The sequence below is a fragment of the Trichosurus vulpecula genome, chromosome 6 (genome assembly GCF_011100635.1).
Source record: "Trichosurus vulpecula isolate mTriVul1 chromosome 6, mTriVul1.pri, whole genome shotgun sequence".
Taxonomy (NCBI): Eukaryota; Metazoa; Chordata; class Mammalia; order Diprotodontia; family Phalangeridae; genus Trichosurus; species Trichosurus vulpecula.
Genome location: NC_050578.1, coordinates 4,163,047 through 4,180,541, shown reverse-complemented (window position 1 = coordinate 4,180,541; position 17,495 = coordinate 4,163,047). Strand labels below are relative to the sequence as shown.

The window sequence follows — 17,495 nt, the reverse complement described above, 5'->3', positions numbered from 1 at the left end:
AGGCTGGTGGTCAGAAGAGCGAGAGGTAGATGGCAGGATCTTGGACAGGCAACCATGGGGGTACCCACAGGATCTCAGGCAGGCAGGTGGAACCAGATCAGGGAAGCCAGAGGCAAGGGTGAAGCGCACCATGTACTGTGGCCTGGAAGGGAAAGGAGCCAGTACATGTGGGACAGCATTCACACTCACCTCATGGTGGCCATATCCACAAGCACCTTGTTGGTAGCCAATAAAGCTGGAGGGATGTCCTTTTCGCTGGCCTGCTTCTGCCTCTCTTCTACCAATTTGGAATACAGAGCAGTCTGGGGGGAAAAAAATCACAAGCCCTCCAAGTCTCAAAAAAGCACACTCCAAAAACCACCCCCAAACCACCAGTCCATCCGTGGCCTTGGGGCCTCAGGCAGCACGAGATTCTAGCATATGCATGGATCAAGCCAGACTCTCAAAGGGCATGTGGGGGCCAGTCCACGCAGAGCAAGAATCCCCCTCCAGCACACCTGAAGAGGAGCCCAACCCCATCACACACTGACATGGCCGGGCTGCAGAAACACAGATGTCCACGTGTGCATAATCACAGGCACATTTTAGTGGACACTGACAGGATACTTTCCAAACTGACTATGGGCCAAGCCCCTAACCTCTGGGGCTATCTGCTGGGGCAGGACTGAGTCTCTGATGACTCTTCAGACAATGACAGCGAACATCATCCAGCCTTTTTACAGACTATTTAACAGGCTCAGAGGATGGTGGGTGACTGTCCAGTGTCACCCTGCCAGATGTTCCCTTGCTCACCCTGACTTACCTGAAACTCCTGCTCTTTGGCTGACACAGATGCTGAGGAGTCAAGGGATCCAGGGAGAGGAAGAGGAAGTGGCTTCGCTGGTGACATTGGCCAAACACTACAAGATTCAAAGGAAAAGAGACTGAGGTGAGAGAGGGAGGGGAGGCCTCCACTCCCTTCTCCAGAGACAGGCATCTCTTGGGCAGCCAGCTTCCCATCGATTCCATTCACCGAGGCTCCTCACTTAGACACCGCTGTGTCTTTGTGACCGTGGAAATCCAGCAGGCAGGCATACGGCCGACATTCAAAACCATCTGTCACCAAAAAGCCGGCTTCTACATTAACGGATGACAAGCATCTCATTGTCAACTCCCCCACAGAGCAAAGAAAATGGTGTCTTAGCAAAAACTGAGAGAGGAGCAGAGAAACACAGACCCAAAGCCCTTGGAAAGAGATGAGGGAGAGGCTCGACACGGTGTTTAAGGGAGGTTCACATACTCGAATTATCCTCTGACGTTTATCAGGCAACTGACCAAGCACTCAAGTCCTGTAATTCACTTGCACTTTCAAAAAGCCCTGGGAGGTGGCCTCTAGAGGAAGGACAGTCTCTATTTTATAGAGACGTGACTTATGTTGGTGTGGAGTCAGTCTATGAGCCACAACTCTAATTCCAAGTAGAACAAAGCCAAAATATGCAGTCTGTGAACTTTCAATTTATGGAGCCTTCTGGCCTCGAATTTGAGGAAAGAGTAATGCAATGTAAGGAATTCTGGGGTGAAGAGGAAAACAAAAGTATTGTGGCACTATCACGGCCTACTTAGAGAAACCTACAGAGTCAACTATGAAGGTACTGAAACAGTGATCTTGGATAGTTGGAGATTTGGTTCTGGTTGGTTCTCTTCTCTCCCCCCGCCCCCCACCTCCCACCCCCTCAAGATTCTGGCCTTTTCATCCCTCCAGATGAACGTTAGCACTCCTTGCAGCTCTGCGTAGCCTTCTTGGCATGGCATGACTATGGCCCCATGGCCCCTAGTGTATTGGCACATAGAGCTTGGCCTCCTGCTCCCGTGATTCTGCTCCATCATTACATACAGGGGAGTTGTACTCATGGCTCTTGACCTTGGCATGCAGACTCGGTCCTTGGGCCTCAGGGACACTGCTCACTCCCAACTCTTTTCCTTCTTTTATCACCTGTGGCCTAAATGTGGCTGAGGCCCAAGAGCTGGCCTCTGGACTCCTTGTCTAACCTCTCCACTCCGCCTTGGTAATCTTGTTAGCTCCCATCGCTTCAACAATCCCCTCTCTTAATGACTCTCCGGCTCTCTACCTCAACCTTCCCCCAATCGTCCATCTCACAGTGTCAGCTGCAGGGTGGACTGGACCCCTCTAACTGGACTGCCCAGCCCCGCCTCAAACCATGTGGTCCACGGTGAGTTCATCATTTTCCCCACTGAGCCGCTCTCCTCCCATCCTTCCTCACTGATACCAACGGCACCGACATTCTCCCAGGTACCATGGCTCAAGTGGGGAGGAGGGAAGGAAGGAGTGCTGTGGGATCTCTGATCCCTCCCTCCCTCAGTCAGCTGCCATGGCACCCCCCATGGCTTAAGTGGGGAGGAGGGAAGCAGGGAGTGCTATGGGATCCCTGATTCCTCCCTCCCTCAATCAGCTGCCACGGCACAACCTCAGGCTCCATCTCCTCTTACCTGGATGACTACAACAGTCTGAGCTCTTATCTCTCCTATCTACAATCCATCCTCTCTGCTGATGCCTCACCTAAGCCTTCCAAATCTGGACGGAAGCAGCATGAAGAAAAGGACCGCTCCATCTCCCACCTCCTGGCATCTCCTCGGCCATCTCAGGTGGCCACAGTCCAACAGGATCACCATCAGATGAGACGCTGCTCACAGCCTGAAGGCCACTCAGAGGTGCTCTAGCCTAGCCCCCTAATTTTACACATGAGAAGACTGAGACACCAGGAAGTCGGATCACACAGGTAAGAAAGAGCAGAAAGGCTAGACTTGAAACCCCATCCTCAGTTCCCACCTCAGTGCTGGTCCAACTGCACCACTCCATGAAGGAAATAAGACCACAGTGAAGCCTCATTCCCCATCTCAGCATCTGATGGGCTCACAGGAGAGGGAGAGAAGAAACAGATACGCGAGGAAGAAAAGATTACATAGAATTTGGTGCTAAATAACTGAAAAGTTGCAGCCAAGCAAAGAGCAATCTGGGAGATTGTCAATCCTTTATGTGAAGTCCAGCATTTATTAAGCACCAACTCTGTGCTCTCGAGGCCCTCGGCTAAGTACTGAGCATACAAGAGGGGCAAAAGAGGTCCCTGCCCTCAAGGAGCTCACACTCTAAGAGACAATGCAGGAACAGCCATGGACAAACAAGCCACAGGCAGGATAAACAGAGGAACGGCATCAGAATGAAGGAGAACAGGAGAGGCTTCCTGGAGAAGGTGGGATTTTAGTTGGGACCCAAAGGAAGCCACGGAACAGACAGGAGAAAGGAGAGCAGCGCAGAGACAGAGGACAACCAGAGAAAATGCCAGGAGTCAGGAGATGGAGGTTCCAGTGAGATGAACAAGGTCAGTGTCACTGAATCACAGAGTAACGCAGGGGGCTAGGGGGGTGGGGAATAAGAAGACTGGAGAGGAGAGTGGGGGCTTTAATTCCAATGGTCTATGGAGCTAAGTGAATTTGCTTTATGGGGAGTAGGAGTGGAAGACCATGATGCGGTCAGACCTTTGCTTTAGGAAGATGAATTTATCTGAGTGAAGGATGGACTGAAGTAGGGAGAGGCCTGAGGCAGGCAGACCCCCCAGCAGCTAGTACAGTAATCCAAGTAGGAGGTGCTGAGGGTCTGCACGGGAGGGGCGGCAGCATCAGAGGAAAGAAGGGGACATACTTGAGAAATGCTGCAGCAGTGAACTTGGCAGGCCTCAGCCACAGCCTGGATATGGATGAGGGGTGAGAGAGTGAGGATCCAGGATGAGCCCTAGGGTGGGAGCCCAAAGGACTGGGAGGAGGGTGGTTCTCTGTACAGTAATGGCTAAATTATGAAGCTAGGAGGGTTTGAGGGAGAGATAATGAGTCCAACTTTAGACATCTTGAGTTTAAGCTGTCTACTGGACATCTGGCTGGAGATGTGAGATGTGCCAGAACCGGATAAACAGATTTATAAGCATCACCAGCAGACAGAGAACCAGACCCATACGAGCCGATGATGTCCGCAGGGACAGAACCCTGGGGGCCACCTATGGTTAGAGGGTGTGACTGGATGAGGATCCAGCAAAGGAACAGTCAGGGAGGTAGGAGGAGACCCAGGAGAGAGTGACGCTCTAAGACCCAGCAAGACGAGACTGTCACCGAGGAGAGAAGGATCAAGCATCAGAGGCTGCGAGGAGGTCAAGGGGAATGAGAACCAAGAAAGCTGTTAAGTTGTTCAGTGGTGCCTGACTCTCTGTGACCCATTGGGGGTTTTCTTGGCAAATATACTGGAGTGTTTTGCCATTTCCTTCTCCAACTCACTTTACAGATGAGGAGCTGAGGCAAACAGGGTGAAGTGACTTGCCCAGGGTCACAAAGCCAGGCAGTAAGGCCAAAATGGAGGCTGAGGGCCCTGAGGTACACGGCTTGGAGTCTCTTCCTCCCAGGGATGAAGCTGTCTCTGGTGGTCCCTGCTCTGCAGACAGCCCTCTGCCCCCTGGGGCACTTAACTGGGATGGATGACAGCACCTCAGTTACTCCAAGGATCCTGGTCCCACCAGGGAACCAGAAGGAGATGGCCTGAATAGAGTGGCCTCCTGGCTGCTGAATCTGCATCCTTCCATTCACCGAGTGCCCAGACCAGAGGGATGGCAACTGATGGAACCTTCATCAAAGGACTTCTGAGGGGAGTGTAGCCTGTCTTCTGGCTTGCCAAGCAGTCCCCTATCTTATGAACTCTACCAAGCACCATTTTCAACAACACCACGAAGGCCCAGCACAAGACATTCTCCTGTTTCCCAAGTACCCTGACCTCTTTACCAACCCGAGAATTGGAGGCTTACACTTCTCTCTTGCACAATTTATATCTGCCATAGTAAAACCCTCATTTTTTCTTAAAAAAGTGGGGGAGGGGGCCCATTCTACAACACAAGTCCCACAAAGTAAAAACTGTTAAAGACTATATATCTTATTAGAAACCTTGTCAGTGGTTTTATAAGAATACATCTTCTGCAAGTTCTCCTGGTTTAAATATATACAAATCCCATTAAAAATACAAATTATGAAGTTTGAAAAAAGTGACAATTTTTTAAACTTTTTTAAACTGTGTTCAGGGGCAGCTAAGTGGTGCAGTAGGATAGAGCGCTGGCCCTGGAGTCCGGAGGACCTGAGTTCAAATCCAGCCTCAGACATTTGATACTAGTCATATGACCTTGGGCAAATCACTTAACCCTGACTGCCTCATGGAAAAAAAAACCCCAAACCCAAGAAAAATGCCTTCAGAAACACAGCCACACACCGGTTAGTCACAAAGAAGGGCAACAACCCGCAGCGCTAGGACTCCAGCCATTTAAACTGTGAATCAGTTAGATCATTCCCCAAGACAAGCTTTCCTCATCTCAACTTTCTCTGTGAGGAGTGAGCAGCAGGATCAGCACTCGGCTCAGGACAGCTCCCGTCAACCTGACCCAGCCATGAACACTGACTCTGCCACTGACGCTGCCAGCCATGGCATCAGACTCAATCCAAGCACACGAGCTCAACTCATCAAAGTCTCCGAAAAGAATTCCAAACAAGACCAGAAAAAAATAGAAGTTCTGGTGAAGAATAAATTAAGCAGAAAATTCAACAGATCACAAGAATTCACTGGTCCCACATTCAAGTTAAACAAGGTCAAGGCTATAATTAACTTAAGCTCTATAATTAAATATAGAATATATTTATAAATTTGTAAGTATTACTAAAATTAAGGTCTAAAAATTACAATAAAAACACTGAATGCTGAGAGGCAAAATGGGTCTATGGCCTTTCTCAGAAAAATCTAAAACTCTAATTTGTATAACTTTAATTGTGAACCAGATATCACCTGCCTATAGCTTTTTAGCATGTGGGTTGAAGCTTTAAAGCAATTTCTGTTCTCATTAACTGAGACACTTCTGAACTTTTATTCAGCCCTGAAATCTCTGATAATAGAATTTAGGGCTGGAAGGAACTTTAAACATCACCTCATCCCAAATGTCCACATTATATCTATGGAAGCAAAGAGCAGAGCAGGAGGGTCAACTGCAGAAGGCTGGACAGGGAGCAAGCACTGGAGCCAGGACTTGAATTCAGGTCCTGTTTCTCCAAACCCGGGCTCTCTCTCCTTCCACAACAGTCTTCCTCCTCCTGCATTCTTTAACCATAACCCCTCAGGAGATACTGCGCCATCAAAATCCCCCAAGACACCAAGGGAAGGAGAAGCTGCAGCCCTGGTGCACCCACGCCAGATCACTACCATTCCCCCCTCTGCATCCTTGGAGAAGATGCTAGGCCACACTTCGAGCTTGGCTATTTCATGGCACTTTCCTCCAGCCCAGATAAGTTCCACAGCTAATCTTCTCAATGAATGCACAGAAAGAGACTGACCCCTCCCCACCCCACCCAAACCCTTCAAAAAAACCTTCTTCAAGAAAGTTGGCCCTCTATCAGAGAAGCCCTGGTTTACGGAGGCAAATCTTGTTGTAAGACTAGTCACATAAAACACGTTAGGTGAAGGGTTAAAATAATTCCCTGGTTTCTGACACTCAGCCTTGAGCTCTTCACAAACTCCATACAGCCCAAACCCCCATGTTGGCTCCGCAGATGGGAGCTTATACTTTCTGCTTAAGGATAAGATGTTCCCCTTTTTTTTCTAAAGCCTATTTGGCCGAATCTCTGAGGAACTCAAGAAGGAATTTAACAAATTATTTTACAACCAGTAAAAATGCCAAAAGGTGGCACCAAATGGATGCCCTTTCACCCTGTGAAACAAAAGGAGGAGAGTCACGGCTTCCCCACCATCTGGACCACTCTCAGCCATCTGTCATGTCCTCCAGCATCTACTTCATCCACTGCCTCTCCCCACCCACATCCTGCTCCCCATCCCCTGCAGTCTAATAGGTATACTGTTTACAGACACTTCCTGGGTACCCTGCTGTGAAATGATAATTTCCAAATGACTTACTAACCAGAAAACCAACGGAATTTTTAAAAAACGAACCTTAGTTTTACTGATTTCCTCGGACTTAAGTCTCCATTGGTCTGAAGGAGGAGTGTTCGGGCTGATTCATCACTGGCTTTATCCAGCCAGGTTTTACCCTATTTAAAAAAAAAAAACCTTAAGTCAGACAATAAGCATTGATTATGTGCCTATTCTATGCAAAGTTTAGACAATAAGCATTTATTATATGTCTACTGTATGCAAGGGCCCTGTTTAAGTACTAGTGAAAACAAAGGTAAAAACAATCTCTGCTCTGAAGGAGCTCATGTTCTTATAGAAGAGGTCCATTTAATACATTCTGTGTGCAAACGTAATAGAAATACAGGGTGTTCCTAAAGTCTGGACACATAGGTAAAAAATACATATTTTCAAGAAATGAACAAAATTTTCAACCACATTTTATTTAATTGGAATATTAACAAATAACATCTTCAATGTGATTTCCACCATTTGTGCTGCAAAGGTTGATGCGCTTTGCAAGACTGACATGAACTCGATGCAATGACTCCACACTACCATCAATTGTCCTATGGTCCAGACTTTAGGGACACCCTGTATAACAGAAAGGTCAACTTGTACACTTCTTACCGTCTTTGTAAGAACACAGATTTTGGCAAACTTCTTGCATCCTGACTTTTCCTCCAAAAAACCCTCTAAAATAAGCTGTTGAGCCAAAGCCTTCCACCAGCTCTCCAAATGGTCTCTGCCACCACCAAAGAGATAATGCTGGCGGGATTTATCAGGAAGACGTTGAGAATTCTGAAATCAGGAGGAAAAACCATTATCTCCAAATTTTTCCTTGCTTATAGTAGACAAAGTGCTCATCTCATCGAGGAGACAACAGAAACAGGCTAAAATTCTCTTGGGGTAGGAGCCTTGCCTTGAGTGGCTCATGTTCCTAAGCACTTATGATGTGGGCAGATGGCAGACCCCATCACCAGGAGCATACCCCTGCCACTACTGCACCTCACCTCCAGACCGCTTTTCTGACTCATAAAGGAACAATGATCCAAACCCACCATCTGGCCAAGGCCAAGAAGTCTCGTTCACTCCCACGACATTTCATTTGTTTTTCTTGCCTTTAGGGGTTAAACAGTTAAACTGACCAAGGCTTAGGATCCGTGAGGCATTTAGAAGCCTCTGACTCCAGCCTCCCTTTCCCCACTCACGTTACTCCTCTTCATACGCTGGGCAAGGTCAGTCAACATGCTTTACAAGTTTTCTGAACCATGGCAATCCATCCTATTTCCACACCTTGTGCACTGCTCCCATCCCCCTACCGCCCCTGTGCTTGCAATACCTTCTCCCTTCAGCTTTCGGCTCTAGCTCCTACCCACAAGCCTTTGCTAATGCTCCCAGCTCATGCCAGTGCTTGGGTGGGCTTCCTCATCCATTGGCCGCATCCCTCGAGGACAAGGTCGCTCTGGCTCCGGAGTGTTCCCCCTCTGTACAGAGATCCACCTCCAGGGCGCAGCTCCCATCCTGGCCAGCAGACTATGGCTGACGGACTGTCTGAAGGAAGGCTTTGTGGATTCCTAGATCTGCACAGTCTTCCATTATCTCTGTTTCTTAATGCTTGCCCCAGCTCAATCCCCCTGGTAGGAGAGCCCTCCATTCTCCTCTGGCAGCTGCTACTTCTTCCTCTCCTATCCCATTGAGTGAATCTCTCACTAGGCACCCAAGCAGACTGCTGGGGAGGCCGTGTCTCTTTGAAGGCCCCCCTTCACCTTTATCTCTTATGCTCGCTGCCATGGTGCACAGACATCAGGGGTCACCAGCATCGTGAGCATCCACCAGGGGAAGCGCACTGGACTCCAACCAGAGGATCTGCTGAGCTGGAGTCCCGACCCAGAAGCTAACTACCTGTGTGGTCATTCATACGTTCCTAAACCTTTCTGGCCAAACTCTCCCATTACCTACTGACTTACCTACCTCTCATGTAGGCATGAGAATCACTGAAACCTAATGGAAGGCCCCCACCAGGAGCATTGACCCTAGAGTCAGGAGGAGGATCTGAATTCAAATCCAGACACTTACTAGCTGTGTGACCCTGGGCAAGTCACTTAACCCTGTTTACCTCAGTTTCCTCATCAGCAACACAAGCTGGAGAAGGAAATGGCAAACCACCACAAAATCTTTGCCAAGAAAACCCCAAATGGGGTCACCAAGAGTCGGCCTAGACAGTGATCACCACCACCAGGCCTTCCTGAGTAATGTTCAACGAAAGGCTACAACTTCACCATCCTCCATCAAACGAAAGAGGTCGAGAACAGAAGCGCCCTCCCTGCTAATTATTTGTGGATCATGAAAAAGCCTATGATTCTGGCAGGAAACCGTCCCGAAGGTAGAAATGCAACCAGATCCCTCCTGACGATCATCTTTAGAATCAGTTCATTCTTCACACCTCCTGATTCTGTCGTCCAGCATATTGGTGACTCTTCCATCAATCTGATCAACAGGCCAACTGAGCATCCACCCACATCCCTGAGAAGACGACTGAACCAAGCAAGACCAAGGACAGAGGCCTGTAGCAATCCACCAGGACTGGGGCTCATGAACTTTGTTTTGTTTGTTAAACAGCATTTTAATTATTACTGGTTTCCTTTACAAGTCTATGTATTTGATTTATGCATTTAAAAACGATTTGGAGAAATTTCACCAGACGATGGCAAAAGGGCCCAAGAGAGACAGGTTAAGAGCCATGCTACAAAAAAAAGCTTCCTACAAGTGTCTGGGGCCACATTTGATTCAGTTTGATTGTACTAATAGAGAGGTCCTAGACAAGCCAAAAATAAACATAATCCTGAAAGAACGTCAGAAAGAAAAGGAATTCACGCAGTTGGCAATTACTTAAATTCTAGGGGAAAAGGCCAACAGAAAACATCTTTGTGTAAGCTAAGGAGGTGGAATGTACACTACTGGAATCATAGTGGACACTTGGCATCATTGCTAGGCTATTAATAAACATAAAAGCCTTGACAATTAACCTGTGTTCTCCCCTTCATAAGCCACAAAGACAGATGTGGTCTTGTCTATCAAAATAATACATGTATACGCTCAGATTTATTCTAATTAGGGAGACAATTTAGTGAATTCCCAAAGAGTTAAAAGTTATGATTTAAAAAACAAATCCCAGCTATTATGACAATCGTTTCTATAGAAAGCAAGCTTGCCTTGGTTCTGCAGCAGGCAGTGGGTTGCTGGCATGACATTTCCCCTAGTTATTAAGTGGCTTTTTTTTTTCAAAAAGTTCTAAATCTTTGTCTAGCAAGGGTGGTATAAAATTTCACGAAGGATAACTTTTTAAATTGAAGACTCCCACAAGGACTTGTCTGACTCCATTTTCAAATAACAGGTGAAATCTGATCTCTCCTGGGAGCCCCTTCAGCTCTGTCTAGGAGCCCACTTACATTCATCAAGGACATGACCAGATTATACCAAATTAAAACCAAGATAATTTAACATGTCATACTCCAACTGGACTATGTGGGCGTCAGGGCTAACAGGGCCACATGAGCCATTTAATAGGGTTTTTGAAAGACATTCAAAGTCTTTCTTCTCACATCTTAATGGTATTTTAGGGGGAAATGAGTTTCACATAAATCAGATAAAATGAAAACTGAAAGCTACAAATCTTTGCTACTCCCACCCTGCCATCCCCCACATAGCTCCCTGGACCACCGCCCAAACAGAGGTGGGCTGGGCCAGCCCATCAAGCTCCCCATTACTATGGGCTCTAAAAGGAGCAAACGTGGAAGTCAAGGCAGTCACAAATTAACAGAAATTCTTGTCCAAATACTTAAGAAGAAGATGGTACATCGAAAGCAAGTGCTTTTGAATATACTTTTTAAAAAATGCATTTCCTCTACATGTCGCCTCGCACTATCTCATCTACAATTCTTTCTCTCACTTTCTGTGGGAAGGGAAGGAGAAGGGAACATGCCGGTAGTGAGCTCCCACTGTGGGCCAGGCACCGGGCTAAGTGCTTTACAACCATATTCTCACAAAAACCTGGGAGGGAGGATCATTACGTGCTGAGAAAACCGAGGCCAAGAGCAGTTAAGTGACTCGTCCAGGGTCACACGGCAGCCTGGAAGTCTGCCCACTGTGCCACCCAGCTGCCTAGCACTGAAACAACCTAGTTAATAAGTACTACACAGTGCCTACTCAGTAAAAATGAAGACCACACAGGCTCCTCTCCTTCAGAGGAGAGGCCACCAAGTCCTCAAACCTGGGCTGAGCCAGGAGAACAGACAGCCTCAGAGTTGCCAGACAGCGAGAAACCACGTGACAGAACCAAATCTTTGCTAAGAAGTGCCATAGTAGTGGCACATAGTAGGCACTCGCTTATAGATTACCGACTAACGAGAGCCCATTAGTTAGGATTCTGCAGCAGAACGCACGCAGCAGAATCGAACAGTACAGACTGGCCGGTCCTGGACATCCTGAAAGTGAACTTTTCTGAATGGTCCCAAGGGGCCCCGGCCTGGGGATTCTTCCATCAGCCACGGATCAAGGTGGCAGGAAATGCCCCACACAGGGCCGGAGCCAGAGGAGACCACGTGCCAGGGACCAGCAGGGGCCTGGCCAGAAAGAGAGGCCTCCCTGGCCCAGAACAGACTGAGGGACAACAGCCCCAGTGCCTCCAGGAGAGGGCAGCGCACTCACCGAGCCTCGAAGAAGCAAAACGGGTACTCCGATTCCATACTTCTCTCCTAAGTAACGCACCGCAGACAACAGCTTGTAAGCCTGCGGTCCCAGGTCCCGTAACTGCTCCTCAGAGTCAACACTGGAGTGAGGGTCCTTCAGTCTGAAGACACAGACACTCTCGATGAGTTCACACACCCGACCCAGCACCCACCCAGAAGCAACATGAGACTCACATAGCATCAACACCTGCGGGGGAACAGGGCGGCAGCACGCATCATGGACAAGAGAACGCCCACAGCAGTGAGAAGGAGTAGGAGGACGGTAACTGGGAGCCTGCAGACCACCACCACCCCGCTTTCAGGCTGTGGGATGGTGGGTGACTGGCCCCCAACCAAACGGCAAATGCCCGGCAGTAACAGCCAAAGTTGAGGGGCACTCTAAGGCATGTCAGGCAGCCAAAGGACATCACCTCATTTGATCCTCACGAGATCCAGGGAAACAGGGCTGAGGAGCCTTCCCACTCTACAGAGAAGAAAACTGGCTAAAAGAGGCTAAGTGATTGGCGTGTCCAGGGTCACACATGAGCTCACAAGGGTGTGAGCCGGGATGCCCCCACAGGCTTGCCTCCAAGTGTGCACTCCTAGTGCACCCTGAGCCCCCATCATCAGGAGGCTAACTCCTGTATGGCCTCCAGCCCGGCACCAGAGAGGCTCTCGTGGCAGGACCAAGAGCTCAAATCATCTCATTTGGAGAAAAGTGCCCAAGCTGGGCCAGGTTTCTACGGCATCCTTGGTTTCTAAAAAGCCCTCATTGGTGCCTCGATGGATCCAACCACAGCATCTGAACCCAGCCAGGTAGAAACAGGCTCCCAGGAGAAAACATGCCACCTGCCAGGGACAGGAGCCTATGGGCAGGTGAGGGATAACGGGGGTCTCACTGGTTTTACTGAACCACCTCCTCCCCCTCTCCCTTTGGTACAAGGGGCAGTGCTCTAAGGGGCAAGAGGAATATGTTTGGAAATGAAGGAGGAAACCAAAGAAAGTTAAAGTTATAAAGAAAACATCCTCTTTCAACAGTTTCCATTTCTGTGGGTGGGTGTCCCTGCTCCAGACAGGGGGGTCACCTCTGATCTGCCTCCAGCTCCTTTCCAGCATCATGTGAGCCCTAGCATTGCTTCCCACCCCAGAAGGCAGAGACTTGTAAGTGGAGGACCCAGGCTAGAGGCCAAGTCCCGACATCCACCTCCTCAGTGACACTGGGGAAGTCAGGGCTTCTCTTTAGGTTAGTTTTTTCAACTGTTAAATATAACAATCAGCTTCCATGTGCTCTCAGGTCCCTTCCTGTATCCTGCTCAAATGGCACAAAGAACAGCCAGAGTCACAAAATAAAGCAACATAAGGTTTCCTGGAAAAGTCAAAGGGAGATTTTTAAATTGCACCAAAGGGCCAACATGTCTGATGGCCAACTCTCTGAGAGACAAAAGGGCAGAGGGAATCGTGGCCGTGCAGGGTAGCTCTAGCAGCAAGACACACACTGACTTTGTGACAGGTTGTTTTTAAAGCGGGCTGTTTCAGGTTCAACCCCCCTCCTTCTGGTCTGCCGTGTCTATGGAAAACATTCTCAAAACAGCTGCTGTTTGTGAATCCAAAGTGAAAGAGCTCAGGAAGGAAATCTGGGTTTTCAAATAACCAACATTCATACACACACCCCTCTAAGGTTTGCAAAGCACTCTGTCACTGCATCTGTGCTTTCAAATGCTATATTTGCTTATCTTGAATTTCAGGAGGGGAGATGCTTTTAAGGAAATGGAAACGAACACTCTGCTAATGAAATCCAGCATCCCAAGCAGCCATTCCAACGCCTCACTTCTCACTGGGTGGCCACCACCAGCACGGGCCCCTGAGAGGCGCTCACCTGGCCTGACAGTTGTCACAGCACCGCTCGGTTCCCATGATGCCCAAGGAGGCCTTTCGGAGCTGTCTGTCTTCAAAATGAGACAAGATGATTCTACCCAAGAGGAAACAGAAAATTCAGTGAATGAAGCAAAACTGACATGCCCAATTCCCGACTAAAATCAATGAGGTGAAATCAGCACGGACTGACTCACAGGGAACCTCCTTATTGGGGCTAATGACCTCTGATGCAGACACAGGGCCTGACCGTGATCCCCCTGACTTAGGCAGCGCACAGGGACCTCCCACAGAAGCCCACCCCACCCGCTCACTTCCGCCGGCATCTGCTGGACTGAAGATACTTCTCCAACTGGCTCATCATCTTCAGCTTGTACCGTCGAAAATCAGCATTCTCGATGTCACTAATGAGGTACCTGGCAGTCAGAAGGAACAGGTGAGAACAAGAGGACAAACCTCGACCACGAATTTCTAGTGACTGGTGGGTTCTATTTGGAGGGAAGAAGGCCGTTTCTTCCAAGGTGCCCAGCAAGTGATAATCACCGTGTCTAGCTGGCCAACTACATGCACTTGGAGCAACAATCCTACTAGCAGCTGCTGTGGGTGTAAGACCCAACAAGCTCAGCATACAGGAGCTGCCAGCACAGGTTCTTGATCTGCTTTACTAAGGGAAGCAACATTAAGCGGTTAACAGTTTTACTTTAATCCAACATACAAATATGACTCACATGGCTCAGGAGGAAAAGCCAGCAACCTGAACTTCACAGCAAATACAAATTACAAACATACACAATATAAATGGGCCACATCACAATTCACAGTTACCAAAAAGCATCAACACCTGGGTTGGCAAGCCAGAGAGCTCTTAACAAAGGCTGGCCCAGAGTCACGTGCCACTCCTCCTGTGGCTCAGAGCCCCAAGGGAGAATGCCCACCTCTGGGTTTATATATCTTGTTCAGGGTCAAAGGTGAGTCATACATGTGACTCACCCACATGACCTAAAAGTGGCACAAAAAATGCAACTCAACACCACGTGGTCTAAAAGCTTCCGATGTCACACATATCACTCAAACCCATGTAAACCAGGCTTTCCCTTGAGGCAAGGACGTCATCAAGGACTCCTAATTTAACCAAGGAAACAAAGGCCAAACTCTTCAAGGGCACTTGATTGAACAAGTGTTAAAAGCCCATCTTAATTACCAATACACCAGTTATGAAGTACAGTCTTCATTTTATTTTTATCATTAATTGTGCCATCACCTGAAAAGGGTTTCCTTTTAGTTTTATCTTGTTTTTGGGAGGGGAGGCAATTGGGGTTAAGTGACTTGCCCAAGATCACACAGCTAGTAAATGGCTAAGGCCATATTTGAACTCAAGTCCTCCTGACTCCATCCATGGCGCCACCCAGCTGTCCTGTGGGTTTCCTGTTGTAAGCCATCTATCTATGCTCCTTCACGAAAATATGCACACACACATACACACACGTCCTACCCTTTACCTGTTGACCCTCATGTCTGCAGGGGCCCACAGCACATGGCAAGCACTGGGCAGGCCGTCTCGGCCAGCCCTGCCCATCTCCTGGTAGTAAGACTCCATTTCCTTGGGAGCGCCATAGTGGATGACTTTGCGGATATCAGCTTTGTTAATCCCCATGCCAAAGGCGACTGTTGCTACGACACACTGAGAAACAAGAGTAACACGGTGATTAGTTTAATGCTGCTTATATCATGTGGGAAGGCTTCTCATGTCTGTAAGCTGAGCTGGAAGGGTTAATATTAAACCTAAAGTCACCCATGGAAACTCCCTGCCTTGGCATCTAGGCAGTTTCCATTCAATCGATGGTTCCAAGGCAAAGTGGAGGCTATCCTCCCCAGCCCTCAGCCTGCATTGGGCGGGTGGGTAGAAGACTCCCCACGGACACAGACAAGCACTGCCCTGGGCATGCCACCCGCTCACCAGCCTGAATCAAACGTGGCTCTGGGGATGAATCTGTGCCTTCTGGGAGCTGGAATTAAGCTTATGATGAGGCAGGATGCCCTGAGCTGTTCCTAGGATAGCCCTACTAGGGAATGAGATGAAGTAGGAGGAGAAGGAGAAGGAAGAAAAAACTATTCAAGGAAAAAGATGAATGAACAAGGTGGGCCCAAAATATGCACCTGGAGATGGGGAAAGGATCTAGAAAAGGTGCCTCAAGCCACATGTGACCTCTCTGGGCAGAGGCATATGTGGACTCACACAATGCTTCCCGCAAGCTGCCGTACAAAGCATGTGGTGGATGACTGTGGGATAAACGCCAGGGAGCGTCATAAGCGGATGGACAAACAGCTTTTGTGTGATTCTCTCTTCTTTTTCTTAAACCAAAAGCATTTTACGTTAACATCTAAGTGCTAAGTCCTCAGGATGACGTCTTCAGCAAAGATGCAATTCCCATCAAACACAGCCAGCCAGCATTGCCCGCCCACGGACCACCGGGCCTCCTCTCCATCTGACTTTCTGAGGGGGCATTTCCTCCCATCAGAAGGTAAGCTCCCTGAGAGCAGAGGCCGTCTGCCTATTCTCTTTGGATCCCCAGCACTTGGCACGTAGGGTCCAATGAAGGCTTTTTAATTCCTCCTCAGGCATTGTTACGCCTCTCACTTCGATCAACACAACCAGAAGCAAAACGTGGGGCCCTGATAACGGTCCCATTTCAAATGCACACAAAATGCAGAAGTGCTAATAGCAGCAAGGACAGAAGAAATCATTTTAAACAAAGAGCCACAGATAGAAGGGCTGATGAAGACAACCGAGTCGAGTTACATTAATAAAAGATGAGTTAATAGCATATTTCTAAACTCGACTTGGAGTACCTCAGCCTCCTCTCTGGCTCTGTTAGAGCGATAGAGCCTAAATGCCAAAGAAAATGCCAGCAGCTCTGAGGGGTGAGCTAGAGGCAACAAGAACCAAAGTCATTATGACCCAAAAGCACTTTACTCAGAGCTCTGCAAACTCCAGACAAGCAAGCAGCCACCCAGCTCCAGGGACAGGGGAGAAGAATCCTCTGCCCAATTTATGAGGGACCCACAGGACTCAACAGTCTTCTCCTGTCCCCAGGAGCTGATTCTGCTTTCATTTGTTTCTAAGACCTGGAAGGGGTTCACCCAGAGATCCAGGGAAGGCTGGACAGCCCACAGGGTTTCTCTCTAGGGGGGCTGCCCTGGATGAATTCTTCTATCACAGCAGCTCCCCAAATCCCTTCTCTATTTCAGATAGGTTGCAATCTGCAATGGAGGAGAAAGAAGAGTAACACACCTTCTGAAGTGACAAATCCTTAAAGCAAGAAACCATCAGGGAATCCAGCACCTCCCAAAAAGCCCAACCCTAACTCCTGGAGGAAATAATGGAAGCCCCAAGACGCCCCACACAAGGAAGACATCATGGAGGCAGGAATTATCTGTAGGCCCATTCAGAGAAGAAATGAACTAGCATGTTGAGCCCAAATACCAGAATCTTAGTGATAGCCTCAACCCCATATCCCATGACATCTTGGACTGCCAAGAGGCACTTGAGACAGCAGATACCTTTTCACCTAAGAAAGAAACTGAGGGCCAGAGACACCAAACATTCTACCCAAGGTCATTCAGCAGCCAGTGTGTGGCAGCCACCTATCCTGGAGCCCACGAGAGGCAGAGCAAGCTGGGCCAAGAGGTCTGAACTCCTCATCAAAGCGGCCGTCGGTGAAATCAGGATGGAGAACAAGGTGCCAAGAGGAAGGAGGACACACAGTGTACAGCTATCAGAATGAATAGAGGAGGAAGACAAAGAGGAGGATCCTCAGCCAGTGCTGCCATGGATCATGCAAACCATCAGCCAGTCCCGAAGGCTCTTGCTTCTGATTCTCACGTACATCACTCAGGCTTGCTGAGATTGCTCTCAT

At 48.6% G+C, this 17,495-nt stretch overlaps 1 protein-coding gene across 2 annotated transcripts in view; it reads right to left on the bottom strand.

The window, feature by feature from the left end:
- Window positions 1-17,495, bottom strand: part of WRN (WRN RecQ like helicase) — a 79,985-nt gene that overhangs the window by 18,183 nt on the left and 44,307 nt on the right. For both annotated transcript variants that reach the window (XM_036765126.1, XM_036765127.1), the window contains exons 20-27: window positions 15,078-15,259; window positions 13,893-13,994; window positions 13,583-13,675; window positions 11,687-11,828; window positions 7,607-7,777; window positions 7,019-7,116; window positions 803-899; window positions 190-302 (exon numbers count right to left, since the gene is read on the bottom strand). In XM_036765126.1, coding sequence (XP_036621021.1) covers window positions 190-302; window positions 803-899; window positions 7,019-7,116; window positions 7,607-7,777; window positions 11,687-11,828; window positions 13,583-13,675; window positions 13,893-13,994; window positions 15,078-15,259 — 998 coding nt within the window. The remainder of the gene's footprint in view (window positions 1-189; window positions 303-802; window positions 900-7,018; window positions 7,117-7,606; window positions 7,778-11,686; window positions 11,829-13,582; window positions 13,676-13,892; window positions 13,995-15,077; window positions 15,260-17,495) is intronic.